This window comes from Anabrus simplex, chromosome 1, assembly GCF_040414725.1.
Source record: "Anabrus simplex isolate iqAnaSimp1 chromosome 1, ASM4041472v1, whole genome shotgun sequence".
Taxonomy (NCBI): domain Eukaryota; kingdom Metazoa; phylum Arthropoda; class Insecta; order Orthoptera; family Tettigoniidae; genus Anabrus; species Anabrus simplex.
The window spans coordinates 1,064,439,996-1,064,461,593 of record NC_090265.1 but is presented as its reverse complement, the minus strand read 5'-3'; the positions used below and the strand labels follow the sequence as shown (position 1 = coordinate 1,064,461,593).

Below are 21,598 nucleotides of genomic sequence, written 5' to 3'. Positions count from 1 at the left end.
GTGATATTTCACAATAGCGATATTACGTGAAATGCTTATAAAGACTTGTACATTTGTATTAATAGCTTTTACGATCTGAAAACAAAATGTTGATGTGTTTCTAAAACGCGACAAAATACGAAATTTATACCAAAATGCAATATAAACGCGAAACCGACGTTATTTTCAGATAAAGCTTTGAGTTTTATTGTTATTTTGCGAACATCAAGGTCTATGCCCTCTTGGATTACCTAAAAATGCTGTTGGGTGTTGAGCTCAAATAACCAGAGTTACCCCAAGCAACTTTGCAATGCTGAAGATTATTACGAAAAAATTAAAATGTAATAGATATGAGAACAAGAATAACAACAAAATGTTGAGGTATGTTCTACAGTTTTCTTGAACAGTGTCACTAATTCATGAACAAAATATCGTTTAGTATATTCCTTTTGTTATTATAATTTTGCGATAACGTAATTTTTTTCTCTGTTATGCTTCAGTTTCAGTTTAAAATAAATGTAAAATTGTATTATACTTAACGTATTAGTAATGCGTTTTTATTTGTTACTAGCTGATGTACCCGTGCTTCGCTACGGAATTCTAGTGTACACGTTGTGAGCAAGATTGTATTAAATTGCATAGCTCTTAACGTTACCGTGGAAACACGACGGGGAAGTCACCAAACATCTGTTCTCATATGAAGACTGAGCTAGGGAATTTTCACTGTAATGGTAGTACCGCTTGCATACCATCAGTCACAACCAGGTTTGGGAGTTTTCATTATAATGGTAGACACTCACCTTTTACATCCTGCCTTTTTACATCCTCAGAAAGGCTGTCTTAGTGGTTTCCCGAACTGAAATGAACATACATTACATTGACGTCAGTCGGAATGGCGCGATTAAAAGCAATGCGTTCATATGAAATACTCGATCAAATGAAACACCACATATTTTCTCACTTTTAACGAACAGGACTACACTGCCGATCTAACAGTCCAAAGTTCTAGAGTTGTTTAGACCCAGCCGCAGACAGCCGTGATTCGTGAACACTCTTCGTCTTTTTTTCGGTGGGGACAGGGTCGAATAATAGAGACTCCCAGGGCTCACCAGGTGCAGATCTTTTGATTTGACTCCCGTAGGCGACCTGCACGTCGTGACGAAGATGAAATGATGATGGAGACGACACATACACCCAGTCCCCGTCTCAGCGTAATTAACCAATGATGGTTAAAATTTCCCGACCCCACCGTGAATCGAACCCGGGACCCCTGTGACGAAAGACCAGCACGCTAACCATTTAGCCATGAAGCCGGACAGCACATGAAAACAAAGTCGGACTCAGCAGGAAGCCCAATATTGCCACTCTAGATACGTAAATATTGAAAACATTCTCTCTTATTCTGGTCCCTGGCCTTTCTCTATTGTCTGGGGTCATTGATAACATGGATTAATCTCAATTTTATGGGCGGATTCCCTTCCTAAAACTAACCCTATTGTAAGGAATGTATTCACTATTGCGTATATCTATGGTGGTTCGGTGGTTGGTAATGTGATCTGAAAAATGAAATGAAATGGTGTACGGCTTTTAGCGCCGGGAATGTCCGAGGACACGTTTGGCTCGCCAGAATGCAGGTCGTTTGATTTGACTCCCGTAGGCAACCTTGATAAGAATAAAATGATGATGAAGACGACACATACACCCAGCCCCCGTGCAGCGGAGTTAACCAATTATGGTTCAAATTCCCGACCGTGCTGGGAATCGAACCCGTGACCCCTGTGACCAAAAGCCAGCATGCTAAACATGTATCAATGGAGCTGGACAATGTGATCTGTTGTATGTAAATCAATATATGTATTAAGGCGAACACAAACACCCAGTTTGCGCGCTAGAGGAATTAACGAAATGCAGCTAAAATCCCCGGCTCAGCCGAGAATCGATTCCAGGGCCCTATGAACCGAAGTCCACTACGCTGCTGACTATTCAGTCAAGGAGCCGGACGTTAAATTGTATGCATTCTCCTATAATAATAATAATAATAATAATAATAATAATAATAATAATAATAATAATAATAATAATAATAATAATAACCGTATTGCCTCAGTTACCATGCGTAGGCATTTTGATTTAAAGCCATTTAGGCATCCTGCCTGTCGATTTCGACATTCGTTTTTACGCTACCAGATGTTAGAAAAACGGATCTGTTATGCGCGTTCAACGGCTGAGTTTTAATTTGTTTCGCCGGATAAACACAAATGTGTCACCAAAGATATTTTCCATGCCGACATCCTACGATAAGTGCCGAATTAACTTTCTACCGCCCTTCGAAAATCTGACCGCCGCTGCTGGATTTGAACCCATGATACTCGAATCTGGAAGCTGACACTCTACCACTGATCCACAGAAGGAATTTGCATGTTGCTATGATTTCATTGATTATATGAAATATCATCCTAAGGTTTGCCACTTTCAGCACTCGCAGATCTCCACTGGTGAAATTTCTTACCCTTATTATGGGACATGGAGTTGCACATTTTACTATGAAGGCGAATATTCATCCCTTATAACTCCAGCATCTTTTGGGAGGTACTGTATCTTGTGTGTCTGAATTCACATCTGTACGAGACCTACTTGCCGCCAACCAAGCACCTTACTGATACTATCCCGCACAACAATTTGAAAAGTGTCTACCAGGGTGATGTGTGCTGGCTTGTGCCTAGTCGTCACGAAAACTTTTCATGTGCCCTGACCAAGGATTCATCTAAATTGGCTGCTTAGTGGGTCATAAGTAGAACGTAGGTTTGATAGCTGCTGAGGTAGCTATCTTTATGGAACGGTAAAATCTCTTGATCGCATATTATAGGATGTCTTCTTCAGGTGTGTTTGTTGTGATTGCTTGTGCAGTGTGTTGTGCGTAAATGAGAAGGTGTGAATAGAAACATCCAGTTCCCAAGCCATATGGATTAACCAGAGACGGCTAACATTTCTGGATCAGCCAAGATTCAAACTCGGGGCCCCTCAGACTGAAGGGCGCTACGCTGACCATTTACCCAAGGAGCCGGACGGCACTTCATATCATATGTGTGACAAGTTAAATTCATCTAATGGTTCACCCGATATCCAGTTGACAAAACAATATTACCCCAGGTAATAATTAAATGCATCCGGTATAGTTACTCTTCACGGTAAGATGGCAGCAAAACTGATAATCCAAAATTGGTGCCCTGGGTCATGTACAGTAGATGTAAAGCTTCAAAAAGGGCTTTGAGGTCAAATTCCTATTATTTATATACATTTTAATCCTGATCTTTTGATAATAAATGGTAGTCCACAGCATGCCTGTTCAGATGGCGTCAGAAGTAAATAGTTGTACGGATGGTCCTTTGTCTACTGAGCAAGTAACTGTGCGGTTTGGGTCATATAGATACAAGCTTGGGTTCGAACCACACTGTAGGCAGCCCTGAATATGGTTTTCCTTGGTTTCCCATTTTACACCAGGTAAATGCTGAGACTGTACCTTAATTAAAGCACGGTTGTTTCCTTCCCACTCCTATCAATTTCCTATCCCATCGTCGCTATAGGACCGATCTGTGTCGGTGTGCCATAAATCCGATTGCAACAACAACAAGAAAGGTTTTTTATTTAGAGTGTTGTGACTTTGTCTAGCACAAATTTCACATGGAATAACTGAGATATGAATGCAAGATTAGCTGTGAATGTTTACGGAGTATCCTATGTCTAGAGGTACCGTACATTAATTCTCATCGGAATGTCATAGGTTTTACCGCGTCTTCATATGTCCTGAATAAAGGCGGTCCAGTCTACAAAGGTTAATTGGTAATTTGATTAATGCTGAGACTATTAGAGGTCAGAGAGGATCTTCTCACCATACCGAACAAGAATCACATATCAGGCACTTATTCTTTGGCACTAAGTTGTCGTAGGTAATTCTCCATACGAATAACTTAAACACAGTTCAAGGCAGAGTGTTATAAGGAATAAGACATCTTGATCCGTACCGGCCGGGTTGCTAACTTAATTAATTTTGCCTTTACATCTTACGTTCAAGATTTCGTGATGGAACGGTTAGATGACGTTTATGAATTCTGTAAAATGGAAGATATCTGAGTTAGAAGGTGTACTAGCATGTTAATAAAACCCTTCCCAAGGAAAAATTCTGTCGCTTCGCCGTCTCTAAAGACTGGTAATATAAAATGTAAACCAAATATTATTATTATTATTATTATTATTATTGAAAAATGAAACTAAAAACCTACAACCTGTTTTCCAGTCATTGACCGGGTCAGGGATGGAATGAATGAAACAGATATAGGCTATTAATACGATGGGGTCGCCACTCCCAAAGTGATTTATTAATGACTGACAGATGAAATGAAATGATAGTGGAGAGTGTTGCTGGAATGAAAGATGACAGGGAAAACCGGAGTACCCGGAGAAAAACCTGTCCCACCTCCGCTTTGTCCAGCCCAAATCTCACATGGAACGACCGGGATTTGAACCACGGTATCCAGCGGTGAGAGGCCGACGCGCTGCCGTTTGAGCCACGGAGGCTCCTATTATTATTATTATTATTATTATTATTATTATTATTATTATTATTATTATTATTATTATTATTATTATTATAAGTAATTGAGGCCCGGTTATTTATTTATTTATTTATTTATTTATTTATTTATTTATTTATTTATTTATTTATTTATTTATTTATTTATTTATTTATTTATTTATTTATTTATTTGTTCCAACATGTATACATCTCATAAGCAGACGAGTTGCAAATATTCAACTACAGCACTCGCGCAGATGTGGAAATGTTTTCAGCCCAGCACAGATGAGAGATTTGAACGTGAAATTAAACAGAGCAGTGGCCCTTTCAAAGAATGGGTGATAGTTTTCGATTTACATGGAAATGAATCTGTATCCAGTACAAGTCCTTCAACAAATTGAACTGGAAGTTGTGGTTGAATGACATGTTGAAAAAGTTTGTACCCTAATAAATAATTCTAAGGTTAGGCATGAAATTAATTCTGTACTTTTCAGAATAGGCCTCTCCATGATCCATAGACTTCAGTATCTTATATTTTCCGCTCCAGACTAAGTTTCAGCGAATTATTGTGAAATTTGTTTCTGAGGGAGAAAATGTATTTTCTTTGAGATGATTAGTTTCCTATACCTCTTACTTTCTGCTTTGGTTCACCATTAGTAGTCTAAACATTGGAAACAAAGATTTCATTTCTGGAGGCGCACACAGTCTAGGGGTTCACTCAACCTACACCAGGTTAATTTCTGGAGGCACTTGCGACCGGGCATAAAGCTAACCACTCTTTTTAAATTCTCATGATGTACCACAACAGTTCATTCGTCAGAGTACCGCAAGGTAGCGAACTCCTATACTTCAAAGTCAATTGGGATATGTTTATCTGGGCACATAGCCTTTTTTCTTTTCCAATTTGTTATACGTCGCACCGACATGGATAGGTCGTATAGCGACGATGGGATAGGAAAGGCCTAGGAATGGAAAGGAAGCGGCCGTGGCCTTCAATAAGGCACAGCCTCAGCATTTGCCTGGTGTGAAAATGGGAAACCATGGAAAACCATCTTCAGGGCTGCCGGCAGTGGGGTTCGAACCTACTATCTCCCGGATGCAAGCTCACAGCTGCACTCCCCTAACCGCACGGCCAACTCGCCCGGTGGGGCATATAGCTAGGACCAGGTTTAGCAACATATTTTTCAACTTTCCCCAGGAGTAAGAATACAGTAATGTACGGCGTTTTTAAGTCATTACAATTTTAGCAATTGAAGCTAATTACAGATCATTGACCATATTTCAAACTGAACTTCTTAATCACAGTAATTGGATTAGATATGAAGTTCAGTGAACCAAACCAAACCCCATGGCACTACAGCCTTTGAAGGGCCTTGACCTACCAAGCGACCGCTGCTCTGCCCGAAGGCCTGCAGATTACGAGGTGCCGTTATTCTTGGCTTTCTAGACCGGGTCCGCCATCTCACCGTCAGATAGTTCCTCAATTCTAATCACGTAGCCAGCCCTCAGGTCCAGGTAAAAATCCCTGGCCTGGCCGGGAATCGAACCCGGGGCCTCCGGGTAAGAGGCAGGCACGCTGCCCCTACACCACGGGGGCGGCGAAGTTGAGTGAAACTAGAACTAAATACGGGAGTTGAGGAGGAGTTTTAAATTTTTAATGTTGTACAGCAATACCTGATCTGTCGTATAGAGTGCCAAGTAATAGGAAAAGTATAATGGAAAAGTAATTACGCTGAATTGCAGTTACCTGAGTAATATTTTACTTAATTAAAATGCAAATTATTTTTTCAACAAGTAACCGGAAAAATTATAATTACTTCACAAAATTCCAGTCTTCAGCAAATCACTTCATTTTATCGCATGGGGCTAAAACAATGCAAAAGATTGAAAGCGTTTTTCATTTTTTAGCGTAGTGGCTATCATCACTAACTGTAAATGGCACAGCGCACCATTTGAGAACCTTGGTCAAGTTAAACAATTAGAAGAGAAGCGTCTCCGTTTCATTGTCCCCCTCTTTTTATTGACTGTTTAGCAAGAGAATAGGTTTCGTGATATTCGCCATTTTCCTGAATAAGTATCGAAATCACCTAAACTTTAAGATAGTACCGGAAGAAGAAAAAATAGTTTAGTAGGCATTCTCCTGAGAATACAGTGTGGAATGCGTAAAACTTTGGCTTCCAGTTTGTTTTATTACCAGTTACGTGTACAGTACAGTGCTGTGTGTATAGAAAAAGGCTAATGACGTATTTCATTGATGTTCATAACAAATGCGTAGCTATAATTAAACAAAACACCTTCTTCTCACCCTTCCATGCGGCATGGAATAATACAAAAGTTCCTTATTGATCTCAAAATAAGTAGGCAACCTCACAACAGAATAATAATAATAATAATAATAATAATAATAATAATAATAATAATACAGTTATAGGTTTTACGTCCCACTAACTACTTTTCTGGTTTTCGGAGACGCCGAGGTGCCGGAATTTTTTCCGTGGGACTTCGTGCCAGTAAATCTACCGGCAAGAGGCTGACGTATTTGAGTGCCTTCAAATACCAATAGACGGAGTCAGCATCGAACCTGCCAAGTTGAGCTCTTAAAGCCAACGCTCAGGTTTCTCAGCAGAGAATACCAAGTCAGAAACATTAATTCAATTCGTCAAAAATTGAGCTGTAACATGCGCTAAGAGTAGGTCAATTGAATAATACGGAATGTGGAGAATTCCTTCCTAAAATCTGTAGGCGAACTGAAGATTATGTTAACCCGTGCAGTGCTGCAACATTCGTAAAATCAATAGTGTGGAATTCATATATTATTTATACAGGGTGCAGAAAAACTTTGGATCGTAAATTAAATGAGTGTTAGATGGTACGAATACAAGTACTGTGAACATAGGAACCATAGGTATGCGGTGATTAAATTCGGCGCTACGCGCGCTTTTATCTGCACTGTACGTTTCTCAATACATGAGAGAGAGGTTTTTATAGCTGCACAGTCATCATCATCATCATCCTAAACCATCTCCAGTTTCCCGGGTGTGGTATATGAGCCTCCTCCATCTCATCTTGTCCTAGTACCATTCTTCCTCCACCAACTTGTCCCAATCATGACCTCTCAGCAGTACATCGCTCGTAACTAAATATATCCATTTCCTTCGTGGCCTTCCCACGGGTCGTCTTCCTTCTACCTTTCTGTCAAATTCCTTCCTTGCAGTTCTGTTTACTGGCATCCTCTTCATGTGACCAAACCACTTCAGTCTTGATATCTGAATCTTATTGAGGAGAGAATCATCTATTCCTACTTCTTCTCTAATTTTCTCATTCCTAATCTTGTATTTCCTGGTTTTCTGGATCATAGTGCGTAGGAATTTCATTTCAGCTGCCTGAAGTTTGGAATAATCTCTATTGGTCAGTGTTGTGGTTTCGAGACTGTATGTAAGAATTGGTGTATAATAGGACTTGTACAATGTCATTTTTGTTTTCATGGGTATTTGCTCATCCCACAGCAGGTGTCTTACCTGGTGGTAAAATTGTGTTGCCTTATTGATTCGATTGTTCACCTCATGTTTTGCTAGGTTGTCATTTGATATAACGCTACCCAAGTATTTGAAAACTGGAACGCTGTCCAGTTGAGCTTCATTTAACATGACTATTGGTTCTGCTCCTTCCCCATACACTTTCATCACCACCGTCTTGGTCTTGCTGATGTTTAAACCATATTTCTTAAACTCCTCATTCCAGCTTTGTATTCTCTCTCCCAATTCCGCTTCTGAGTCACTCCAGATCGCAACATCATCTGCAAATGTGAAGACTTTGATATCTCCATGTTCTTTCCTTTTAATATATTTCATTACTACATCCATTACAATAATAAATAGAAGTGGTGACAATGAGCTGCCCTGCTGCACTCCTCTCTTTGTTTCAAACCAGTCCGACAAACCACATCCTACTTGAATACATCTTCTGTTCCCACTGTACAACATTTTCACTTTGTCTATGAGGCTGTCTCGCACTTGAAGTTCTTTCATGCATTGCCAAATTCTTTCCCTTGGTACACTATCGTATGCTTTCTCAATGTCCAAAAATATTAGAAATAAAGGCTTGTATTTTTCCATTAGCATCCTAATTGCAAATATAAGGTCTGTAGTTGACCTTCCTGGTCTGAAACCATACTGCTCTTCTTCCAAAATTGGTTCAGCAATATCTCTGATTCTGGTCTCTATTATTTTTTCCAATATTTTCAGGAAATGAGACAGTAGTGTGATACCACGGTAATTAGTACATTTTCGTCGGCTTCCTTTCCTGAACAGAGGTACAATGATGCCCATCTTCCAGTCCTCAGGAATAGTATTTTCCTCCCATATCTTGTTGAGCAGTCTATAGAGCCAGTGGATTCCTGGAACTCCCGCTGCTTTCAGCATATCTGCACTTAGTTCATCTATGCCCATTGCCTTTCCTTTCTTCATGCTCTTGAGCGCATTTTCAACCTCAAGCCATGTAATTGGTGGTTCAGTTGTGGTTCCTCGACTTGGCTCTCCTCTATCCGTTGTTATGTTTTCTGTATCTCCATTCAGCAGCTTTTCGAAATAGATCTTGAGTTCTTGTTTAATTTCTCCCTCTTCTTGTGCCAGAGTTCCATCATCACGTTCTATTGCTTTTATGGTCTCTTGATCCCTTCGCTTGTTTTTCATTACTCTGTATAGCAATTTCATATTTCCTCTACTGTCCTCTTCCAGTTTGTCTGCAAACTCATTCCATTTCTTCTCTTTTTCTTCCCTTACAATGTTCTTTACAGCAAGTTTCTTGTTCCTGTATACTCCTTGAAGTCTTTGTATTTCTTGTTCATTTCGTTCTTGTCCCTGTTTTTGTTTTTCCTAGTCCAGTGCCTTCTTTATTTGGTTTCTTTCTTTCACCGCTGTTTTCACTCTATCATTCCACCATGGTGTCTCCTTTTTTCTTTTGATAGAACTTATAACTCCACATAGGTTTTTGGCTTCTCCCACAAAGGTGTCTTTGAAGGCCTTCCATTCTTCATTAACGCTGGTTACTTCACACTTCGGCAAACTCTGTTGAATCCTTAGTTTGTATTCTTCCTTTATTTGGACTTCTTGCAACTTCCAAGTTTTAACCCTTGGTTCTTTCGTAATAAGTTTCTGCGTTTCATTTGCCTTATGTTTGAAGTCTACTACCAACAATCTGTGGTCACTGTCCATGCTTTCACTAGGGATGACCTTTACATCTGTGATGTACCTGCCACCATCTTTATTTGTGATTACGTAGTCAATCAATGTTCTATACTGGCCATCCCAGCTGTACCGTGTTATTCTGTGACTGTCTCTTTTTTTGAAGAATGTATTTTTGATTATAAGATCATTTCTTCTGCACAGATCTAATAGTTGTTCTCCTTCTGGGTTCCTTTGTCCAAATCCATGTGGACCAATGATGTTCTCGTACCCAAGTCTGTCTACCCCAACTTGCGCATTTAGATCTCCAATAATAATAACATTTTCCTCATTAACTGTATCTTCCAGGTCTTGCCGAAATTCCTCTTTGTCTTCCTCACTGCAGCCTGTCTGTGATTCTATCACTTTTGCAGATAACTTCAGCTGTAGCATCAGTCCTTTCGTTAATTAAGAATCCAATACCATTTTTCGCTACCTTCTCCTGTCCACTCCAGTATAATTTATAACCTCCACGAAGTGTCTTACTTCCAATCCCTTTCCATTTGGTCTCACTTAATCCCAATATTGATATTTTTCTTCTATCCATCATTTCTAGGAGTTCTTCCAAATTTCCAGTTAATGATAGAATGTGCATAGTTCCAATTCGGTATTTGGGTCTCTTTTTTATTTGGGGTTTCCTTTCAGAACATTGTATATCATCAGCCTTACGGTCATCATACTTGACAATTGTCTGAGAGGACGTGTCAGTCCGGTCTATAATATTCTTTCCGAGGCTCTTTTTCTTATTGAAAGCAACTGTACTCAATACTCTCCTGCTGACTTGCTAGGCCTAACGCATAAGAGGATTTTCTTTCAGGGTTTACTCCCTTAGCCTTTGAGGATGCCTTCCTCGTCCTACAAGGCAGTAGGTTCCATCTGTACACCCCAGAAGGATGGGTTGCCTCTTCCGCCATCTCCGCCGTACCGAAGTCCATCTTCTCTGCCGTAGATGCCGTTGAGGTCTTCACCCTTAACCCAGGGCAAGGGCCCTCCATATTTATGACCCCTGGAGAAAGGGTGTCCCAGTATTTTAAAACCCCCCAGGAATTGGGCTACCTGTTGGTCCGCGGGTTGTATTGGTTATTTCAACCAGCCCTACATACTGTAGGGGCCTCCTATCCGCCACCTGGGGACGCGCTCTGTAGGGGTCAGGTTCCCCTGGTTACTTATTGGAAGTTAACCCCACCCACGTGGAGTAAGGTTATTTGCAGAGTTTATAGCTGCACAGTGTGAGTAATTATTTACTAATATCTCATAATAACAATAAATAATAAACTCAGTACATATTTGAATTGCCTGGGTTTCATGTTGAGAACAAAAATGGAGTGACGAGATATAGGCCTATGTAGTTAATTTATTTTGTGATGAATGACAAGATGATTTTGATGAAAAGTTAGGAGACGATTTCTTTAAACACAGAGAAAGTTTGCCTACTGCCAGCTATTCCGGGAATAAACTTACTTCTATATGGCCAACCACCTTTATATCTGAATTTTTTAATTCAAGTTTAACCAAGGAATCAACGTCTCTAGTGGAAAATATAACAGAAGTAGAATGAGGGCTCATTCTGGTACTATTCCGTATTTCTGGTACTAATAATTGGTTACTACTGTACATGAACCAAACTTCCTTTACCTTTTTTTTGAAAAAACGTTTCAGGAGGAAGTCCATTTGATATTTAAATAGATGGCGACTTCAATTAGACGTAACCTATAATGAATTGGTTAGTTCTTCAATCCCTCCCAGTAATGAGCATTGACAATAATGAAGAAAGTAACCCACCGGGCGAGTTGGCCGTGCGCGTAGAGGTGCGCGGCTGTGAGCTTGCATCCGGGAGATAGTAGGCTCGAATCCCACTATCGGCAGCCCTGAAGATGGTTTTCCGTGATTTCCCATTTTCACACCAGGCAAATGCTGGGGCTGTACCTTAATAAAGGCCACGGCCGCTTCCTTCCAACTCCTAGACCTTTCCTATCCCATCGTCGCCATAAGACCTATCTGTGTCGGTGCGACGTAAAGCCCCTAGCAAAAAAAAAAAAAAAAGTAACCCGTCGCACATTAGGCCACAGTAGATCTAATGATGGTCTGGAGAAGTGAAATTATTTCCTCCCCAGGAAAAAGTTACCTGTAATGAATTAAAATTATCTAAACAATCAAACATAAAGTTCATTATCATCAGCAAATGAAAAGCTTATAAATTCTCACCAAGGCAGCCATGGTTTGAGCCCTGGTCAAGATGAGATATCGAAAGGAAAGATAACTTTCCTGTGATTCAGATTCCACTTAAAGCTGTAGGTTTTATTGCTATGATCTCTATGTGAAAAATCACTAGCATTCTCAGATTTCTTCCTCCCTAACACCAGCTAGAACGTTTAATATTGTGTCCTCAGCCCGAAGGCGCGTCGGATCCCTGAAAACTACGCTATCAGCTGTCGTAGGTAGCTTAGAAGTCGCTCAAAAGTCATACAAGAGAAATTAGGTGTGAGGTAGTTTTTTCCTGTTGCCTGACTCATTAATCCAAAACGTTTGATTACACATCAGTCCTGGCAAGTCTACTGAAAGGTACACTCCGAGAGACCCTATGAGTGACATCTTCACACCATTTATGACAAGAACTGTCTGCATATGGAATAGCGTTACTAGCATTGCTCATAACTTAGACATCTTCAACTAACAGTTCAATGAAAGTAATAATATATTTATTCCAGCCCATACATCAAAACATAGTGCACCATATCTCACCAGAAATGAATCTGGACTTCTAGGTAGAACAGGTTTGTGCGAGGGGCGTAACGTTAGGACCAATGCGGCCTCCTCGCGAAAAAATAAAACTCTCACCGCTGAATACCGTGCTTCAAATCCCGGTCACACCGAGCTCGATAGCTGCAGTCGCTTAAGTGCGGCCAGTATCCAGTATTCGGGAGATAGTAGGTTCGAACCCCACTATCGGCAGCCCTGAAAATGGTTTTCCGTGGTTTCCCATTTTCACACCAGGCAAATGCTGGGGCTGTACCTTAATTAAGGCCACGGCCGCTTCCTTCCCATTCCTAGCCCTTTCCTGTCCCATCGTCGCCATAAGACCTATCTGTGTCGGTGCGACGTAAAGCAACTAGAAAAAATCCCGGTCACTCCATGGAAAATTTGTGCTGGACAAAGCGGAGGAGGGACAGGTTTTTCTCCGGGTACTCCGGTTTTCCCTGTCATCTTTCATTGCAGAAACACTCTCCATTCATATCTCATCTGCCAGTCATTTATCATTGCCCCAGAGGAGTGCGACAGTCTTCGACAGCTGGCACATTTCCCACCCTCGCCACTAGATGGGAGCCTCATTAATTCCATTCCTGACCTGCTGAAATGACTGGAAACAGGCTGTGGATTTTCATCTAGTTTAATGCCACTCTGCACGGAAATGATCAAGGCGGTTTTATAAAATCAGTCGAAATAGGTTGTTTTTTTTTTTTGTTTTTTTTTTTACAATTTGTGCGTAGAGTATTGCATCTAGCAGCAGATTATTATTGTGTTAAGTGTAACACACCACAGCTGTAAACAAATGCTTGCCCTTGCCGTCTCTCGGAACACCATGACACGCTCTTCAGAAAAGACCTGCACCAAATGATTTAAAAATAATTACAGCAACGAAAATTTATGCCAAAATGTCATATTTTAGTTAGGAAACGATGCTTTCTTGCTGTGTAGTGCATCTGATATCGTATTATTGCACACATTTTGCAGAACATTAATTTCCTTCACACATTTGTTTGACAACAATGTATATTGACAGTTAGAAAGTTTAGTAACAATTAGGCAACTCAGTTTCGAACGAGCTCTGTCTGTGCGAAGTTAATAATAGGCTTACCAGTTGTTTTCAAATTATTTGAACATTTTCATATTTAATTCATCATCATCATCATCTGTTTACCCTCCAGGTTCAGTTTTTCCCTCGGACTTAGCGAGGGATCCCACCTCTACCGCCTCAAGGGCAGTGTCCTGGAGCTTCAGACCCTTGGTCGGGGGATACAACTGGGGAGTATGACCAGTACCTCGCCCAGGCGGCCTCACCTGCTATGCTGAACAGGGGCCTTGTGGAAGGATTGGAAGATTGGAAGGGATAGGCAAGGAAGTGGGAAGGAAGCGGCCGTGGCCTTCAGTTAGGTACCATCCCGGCATTCGCCTGGAGGAGAAGTGGGAAACCACGGAAAACCACTTCCAGGATGGCTGATGTGGGAATCGAACCCACCTCTACTCAGTTGACCTCCCGAGGCTGAGTGGACCCCGTTCCAGCCCTCGTACCACGTTTCAAATTTCGTGGCAGAGCCGGGAATCGAACCCGGGCCTCCGGGGGTGGCAGCTAATCACGCTAACCACTACACCACAGAGGCGGACATATTTAATTTTGTTCGTATATTTTTCTGTGTTGTAATCGAATACATTATTATAACGGAGACTTCCGCTTCGGTTACAGAGTTTAGTTCTGTAGTTACTGAAAAATGAAACCAATTAAAGTTAAGCACGAACATGCATGGTTGGCAGTTCAGCAGCTTAGTCGTTAAACCACGGAGTCAATCAAATAAAACCTATTAAACATTATTTAATAATATTCTTACAGTCCGGCTCCATGGTTAAATTGTTAGCCAGAATAATTAATCAAAAGCGATTAAAACTCCCGACCCGGCCGGGAATCGAACCCGGGACCCTCTGAACCGAAGGCCAGTACGCTGACCAATCAGCCAACGAGTCGTGTCCGTCCCAACACTCTCCTCATCATATTCAGACAACGTCCACAGAAACACGTTATAATGATTACATCCCTCCATATAGGGTTGGCGTCAGGAAGGGCATTCGGCCGTAAAAACAGGGTCAAATTCATATGTGCGGATCAGTTCGCACCCGTGACCCTACAGGTGTGGGAAAAAGCGGTAGCAAAAGATGAGAAGAAGAATTTTACAGTAACGAATAATACCTTCATTCATATAACTTGACAGTATATTGCATTAATTCTTCCTGCTGTATTTCAATTCATGTTCAGTTATTCATAGGTTTTATATTTTATTTGAGAGGGTCCGATTTTTTTTTGTCGGCAGGCCCGTTTCAAATTTTTTACGCCCCTGGTTTGTGAATTTAGCCATTGGTCTCATCGCCATTATCTATGGATTGGGGAGATAAGAAATATTATATTCACCGGTATTCGATGTCTAAGAAGTTTGCCGTGGTTTCTTATTAGTAATCAACGAAAATGCTAAGTGTCTTTCTCAAACGCTACGATCTGGGTCGCTTCCATCCCCCAGTCCAAATTGTAGATCCAGACACCAGCATATGAACTATATGATTCAGTTTATCATATATCTTCCACAAATACATTGTAAGAAGTTGTCGACCACAGTGTTCCTGGTGATGGAAACAACAACAGATATTCGGGTAGCAGGATAAACAAAGTTAACAAACACCGTGTAGAAGCAAGTACACAACATGTTTTGATTTTGTGATGTCGGTACACTACGTTACCTATACCCGGAATTCCTACCTGCTTTATGTACTTGATTTCAGCCCCCTTATTTATCCTCAGCCTCCTTTTATTATTTCATAAATTTCTCCCGGGTAAGCATTACATCCCGGAGATTCTGCGAGGAATATAAAAAAAAAGTAGAGAGGGGATGCTGTTTGAGATTAGATCAGAGCATGGAAGGAAGTGGAGTTGTTTTGCTGATGTAATGTTCGAAGGCATGCGCAGTGTAACATCAGGTGCTGAATCCACTTCCCTCCGCGGCGCGCTCTAGTGGCGGCCCCTGTCGGATTCATATCGGCTTCCCGTCCAAAGGAAGGCAGCTAGCTCTAAGCCCGGCCACCAGATCTGAAAGGGTGCACGTGGAACTGGAAACGATACATATACACATAACCGTAATTACGTTATTTATATTGGTCGTTTTACGTGGATTTATTCCGGAAACTAACACTGCCAGCGCGCTTTAAACCGCATAAACTTTTAGCGATGCTCGAGTGGTCAATATGTTTTCTCATCTGTGATGATAAAGCCTTTATTTAGCTTGATTAGGACACGTGGGTGTGCGTGCGTTAAAGGTTTCCAGTTATGAGTGCGTGTTGAGGATGACGAGGCCGTAGAATGGACGGGACCGTGTCGCACATGTGGTGGATAATGTGGTGTTTGGTAGTGGTGTGTCGAGGTAACCCAGATGCCAAACGTCTATATGATGACTTGCTCAGCAACTACAATCGCCTTATCAGACCAGTCAGCAACAACACGGACACGGTGCTCGTCAAACTGGGCCTTCGGTTATCACAGCTCATAGATTTGGTGAGTAACCTCTATCTTTCTCTGGTTTACTCTCTCTTTCCCCTAGCCTCACTCCCTCTCCCTCGGTCTCACACACACACATACACACACTGTCTCTCTCTTTCCCTCTCCGGGCTGGCTGCAGCTACAGCTCGCGCGCTCGATTGCCGTTTGTCTGTACACACCCATGGCTCGTAAGTCTGGCCCGGATAACAAACCTAACCTCACTATTGTACAATAATAATAATAATAATAATAATAATAATAATAATAATAATAATAATAATAATAATAGACATTTCTGTGTACAATTCATGATCGTAACAAAATCGTGTGTATTACTTGTACGTAACTAAATGTTAGAAAATATTGTAAAAAAAACATTATTTCATAACGGTTTTCCTACATCACTGATAGACAATAACATCCTAGTACTTATTTCTTCCATTAAAATTTTAATTTTCATGCGAACTTTTAATGTTCATTATATTATTTCCTATGCTATTTTGTTCATAGTATGTTAATGTAATATTTAACGAACTCATGTTTAATTATCCATACGTCGATTTAAGGCTTTTAGTATACCTACTCTGTCCATGAGGGCAGCCTGAGTTTGGCATTAAATTAAATTATGAACAGGAATGAAATGATATTAGTATAGCATAGTGAGCTAAAATATTACAAGCGTTAAATTACTTACATAATGTTCATTGTCCGTAGATTGTGTTGCTATTATTATTATTATTATTATTATTATTATTATTATTATTATTATTATTATTATTATTATTATTATTATTACGATCTTCTTCACATCTAACGTACGGTGTTAGAAAAGAATAATATAATGTTCAAAGTGGCTCTGAGGAAAGTGATGGTAGTGAAATGAGCTGTGACCTTCTTTTGATGTTCTACTAAAGCGAAATATCAGGATAGTTTTTAATCAACACAATCTCTTCAGTAATCCAAACCTCGGAGAGGAATTTTATTAACACTGGTTTGAATTTTAAAATTAATGTAAAGACTTATGTTAAGATATTTTATTGAATACAGTACCAAATTTGGGCAGATTTATATTTTAAATGAATTCCAATTTCATATGTAATGTCTGCTGGAGATGGTCTCGTTATCTCTGGATAGAAGGGAATATAACATCATTTAAATAGAGTAGTATGAACATCTGAATCAGATGATTTTTATTTCGTTAATCCTTCTTTAGTGTACATTTTTCTATATTACTATAGGCTATATGAGTTGAAGAGACTATAGTTGAAGTAATTGATCTTACTTTTAGGTATAAATTTTATTATTTTTTCGAAACACGTCCTAGATCTAATTCACTCATTAATTCATCAAAATTACGTTATACTGAGAGCACTGTTTCTAATCACAGGATGTGAAAGAAGTATGTAACAATTCTATTGAGCCATCTGGCGAGTAAGAATTTACTGGGCACTGAAATTAAATTATTAAGTTGTCCTATTGTTCAATTAACTTTTTTTGAGAAGGAAACATTTCAAATTAACTTTTGTACAATATTTAACAAAGCGAATCAATAAATGGAGGCCGATATGAATATTGTTGCACCTCTAGGGAGAGAAACTATTTTCTTCAAAATGAATTTGAGGTTAAAGACGACATCTTGTTTAGTTCAGAATCAAATACTGCTCCCAGAGATTAAATATTCATTTACAGCACTTCACAAATACGAAACGATCAATTATATTACAGACTTAAACATTTTCTCAACCCCATAAACATTATAACTAGACAATACTAAACCATCAGTATATCGCCATTGGTAATAACAGGCAGCTTAATTGAATGGCACTAAATAAACTTGAGAATTAAAATAATAGCTGTCCACGTTGTATTAAAGGGTTACAATTAGGCTGAAGATAGCTCATCGTCTTGGGCCTCAAAACTGGGGAATTTCTACTCTTATCAATGACAATTTAGGTTCCACGATCGTTGTACAGTCTTAAATAGTGCATGGAGATTGTTAGGAGAAGGTCCCATGGTGCACATATCCCTCTCGATAGCATCCCAGAAATCCTCAATTGGATTAATGTCAGGTGACCTTGAGGGTCAGGCAAGAATCCTCAGGTCTGTGGACAGTTCATCGAGCCAATTGACCACAATTCGGAAGTAATGCGTTGACGCATTGTCTAGCTGTAGGTACAGGTCCCCCACAGGACGTAGAAGGTGAACAAATGGTTGGACATTACCTGGCGGCAGGTTCCTGTAAGCCTATCGTTCGATTATCAGAGACGTTGGTGAATGTACCAGGGATTTCATTTCATCCCATTTGTACGGTCCCCATACCATTACATTCGCCAAGGCTAACACAGCACCATTCTGACTAAAACGAAGCTATCTCTAATTCACTTACTCAACAGTGAACATTCTAACGCTTATAACTAAAGTAATGGTATAGGTACCGGGTCCTTACAGGCACAATTTCAAATCAATCACTTAATTACTCTGCTAAATGATACCCTAAATTATTCGAATGGGAGAATTGCTGCTAACTCTGACTATAGACATCATTTCTCAGTGTCACATATTTTATGTCATAGATATAATATTTCAACTCAATATTTAAATTAAATATCATGTTTATTTAATGATTTGCTACAAAAAAAGCTTTCGCCTTTATTTCCAACATCTCTTTAAGGTGCTGTATTCGTCCAAGTAGTAAATGTAGAAGCAGGAGGCTTTATGTTATGAACATACTTCTCATTCTAAGCCCGTTGCATAAGAAACTGACCTTAACTGTAGTGATATAAGAGAAACGAAAATTTACTAAAAACATAGGCTAATAACCTACAACACTGCCAGAGAAAGGCCAGACAGCTCCAAACAGTAGCAGCAATTTTCAACCAGAGACAAATCCTCTTCTTCAAACATTTAAAACATAAAATAAATAAACAAAATAAAAAGAGACGCTATCTTAGAAGAATGCAAATTGTAGATATCGTTATAAACATATAAATTGAAAAAATGAAATGGCGTGTGGCTTTTAGTGGCGGGAGTGTCCGAGGACATGCTCGGCTCGCCAGGTGCAGGTCTTTTGATTTGACACCCGTAGGCGACCTGCGCGCCGTGATGAGGATGAAATGATGATGACGACACATACACACAGCCCCAGTGCCAGCGAAATTAACCAATGATGGTTAAAATTCCCAACCCTGCCGGGAATCGAACCCGGGACCCATGTGACCAAAGGCCAGCACGCTAACCATTTAGCCATTGAGTCGGACAACGTTTATATTTAAATACATTTACGTTTGAAACTATTGCAAGTTCTACATCAATTTTTTCCACCCTCCATGCTAAGTGGTATAGGCTTATGGCTCTTCATCAGGACGTCCCGGATGACGAAAACTGAGTCTACTACTTAAGGTATAAGAACATTACTGCACTCATTCATAATACAACCATCAGTACAGAACGCACGTCTACTTGTTGCACTTTACGAAGGTAAGACCAGCGCCGTTGTTCTAGTTTGGTCAACTGCGACAGAGTTGTGGCCGCAAAAATCCTTCCGCCATCGCAATACAATGCTGTTTCTTTTAGCAGCTACTATCTAGAGGTATTGTGTTACCACATCAAGGCAACTGGCAGCGTCGTCGTCTGATTCCTCATGGATTTCTAGTTTACTATTCTTGATTTCCAGCTTACTCTGACTTTTGCCCTGCAAGTCTAGATCATTGTTATCCAGATTCTGACATCCAAGAAGCAGGCGTCACACTTCTTTATGCATTTCCTCTCTCTTGGTGTTATAAAGCTTGCGAAGTTCCCGGTACGCAGGACTTGGGAATGTAGCTATTTCGGGGTCCATTGCTATTCCACATTTTTGTACGAGGTAACTTCGGTACGGAACTGTATTTCATTTCAGGAGACACGTCTCCACCCAAAGTGCACCATTTAACTGAGGTACGGAGCTGGTGGGCCACGTGGTTCGCATTGCGTGGCTGTGAGCTTATATTCTGAAGATGGCGGGCTCAAATCCCACCGTTGGCAGTTCAGAAGATGGTTTTTATTTCCCATTTTCACACTGGGAAAATGCTAGGGCTGTATCTTAATTGAGACAACGGTCACTACCTTCCTCATCCTAGCCGTTTCGCATCCTTGCGTAGCTGAAAAATGTTTGATGTGTTAGTGTGACGTAAAACCCCTCGTGAAAAAAGGAAAATAAAAGATCAGTTAAGGTATGTACCCAAAGCAACGTTAAAGGCTGTAAAGTCACGTTCGTAGTTAAAAAAGTCTCAAAGATACATTTTACGACTTCTAGCAAACGTACGTTTTGCCCATCTAAGTGACTCTTCTCTCTGGTTTACTCTGGCACCGCCAAATTGCTTCAGTTAGAGAGTGTAAAGATCTAACCATAATGGATATGGAGTTCCACCTGGACTCAACTTCTTGGTGAACTGTTTGAGGAAGACGAGTCACTAGTCCAGATCTTCTGAGGTACTGATTCATCGATAAGTTGATTTTCACTGGGGAGATTCTCTGTTCAATACACGTTTCTCTAAAACTTGTATAATATTGCAATCTTGATCGGCGACAAAGCTACATTTTCACAACAGTCTACTGTAATGTCTCCTGAGGAAAGTCGTTTGAATAACTCCTTGCTTGTATTGTATCCATTTTTTTCATCTTGCCGGAAACAGCAAATGAAGAGAACCCTACAAGGTGCCGGCCTTTGATATACAGAGCTGCGATTGAAGTATATAAGTGTGTTCGCATATCCTCTGTCCACAAGTCTGTTGTAAAAGACAATTCACGACAATGGTGCGTCTAGAATAACTGGTAAATACTATTGACGCAGGGAATTAGCCTCCTCCTCCGTGAGTCGCAAAATTGTGGTCGGATGGAGCAGCACACTGTTAGCATCAACTTCCCCAAGAGAGGCACCCAGAGAAACGCTGATAAATCCGTTTCCGGCAACAGTTTAAAATGGCCTTCAATACACCGCACAAAAATCAACACGTTTTTAATACATACCTTTTAAACTTCAGAATTTTCACCTCTTGGGATTTCATTTGTTCGTTTGTGTTCATAGCATCACTTGAAGAACAATCTAGATCTGTAAATATACTCACTTAACAGAAATGTCGCTTGTGTAAGTGTTGGTGACTTGTACGTGCTTTACCACCGCACTCCAATAGTTTCTTCATTGTTTAAAAGAGACAATTCCTTGCTCCTGTTATTTGCAACAACACTAAACTTAATCCAACAAACCACCCGACTTCGTTTTTGCTTCTTGTTAGCGAGCTTCCACATGTTATTGCTTAGCTCATACCTATCCTCGTACAGACGATCTACTGGGCGAAAATGGTATACAACGTACAGAGTGCATCAACATTCAGTAATCAAACTTCTAAGGATAATACAGGAGACAAAACAGATACTTTTTGTTAAACTGTTGGTCGGAAATCAATAGTTGAAGTACATTTTGAGATGGTTAATTGTAACTTTTACAAAACCTCTTACTTCAATATACGCTCTGCAACGACGTGCCATTTCCTG

At 40.2% G+C, this 21,598-nt stretch overlaps 1 protein-coding gene across 1 annotated transcript in view; it reads left to right on the top strand.

The window, feature by feature from the left end:
- Positions 1–15,892: 15,892 nt before the first annotated feature.
- The window catches only part of nAChRalpha2 (nicotinic acetylcholine receptor alpha2), a 687,424-nt gene continuing 681,718 nt past the window's right edge, over positions 15,893–21,598 (top strand). The window contains exon 1 of the mRNA XM_067137204.2: positions 15,893–16,084. Within this exon, the coding sequence (XP_066993305.1) occupies positions 15,893–16,084 (192 nt within the window). The remainder of the gene's footprint in view (positions 16,085–21,598) is intronic.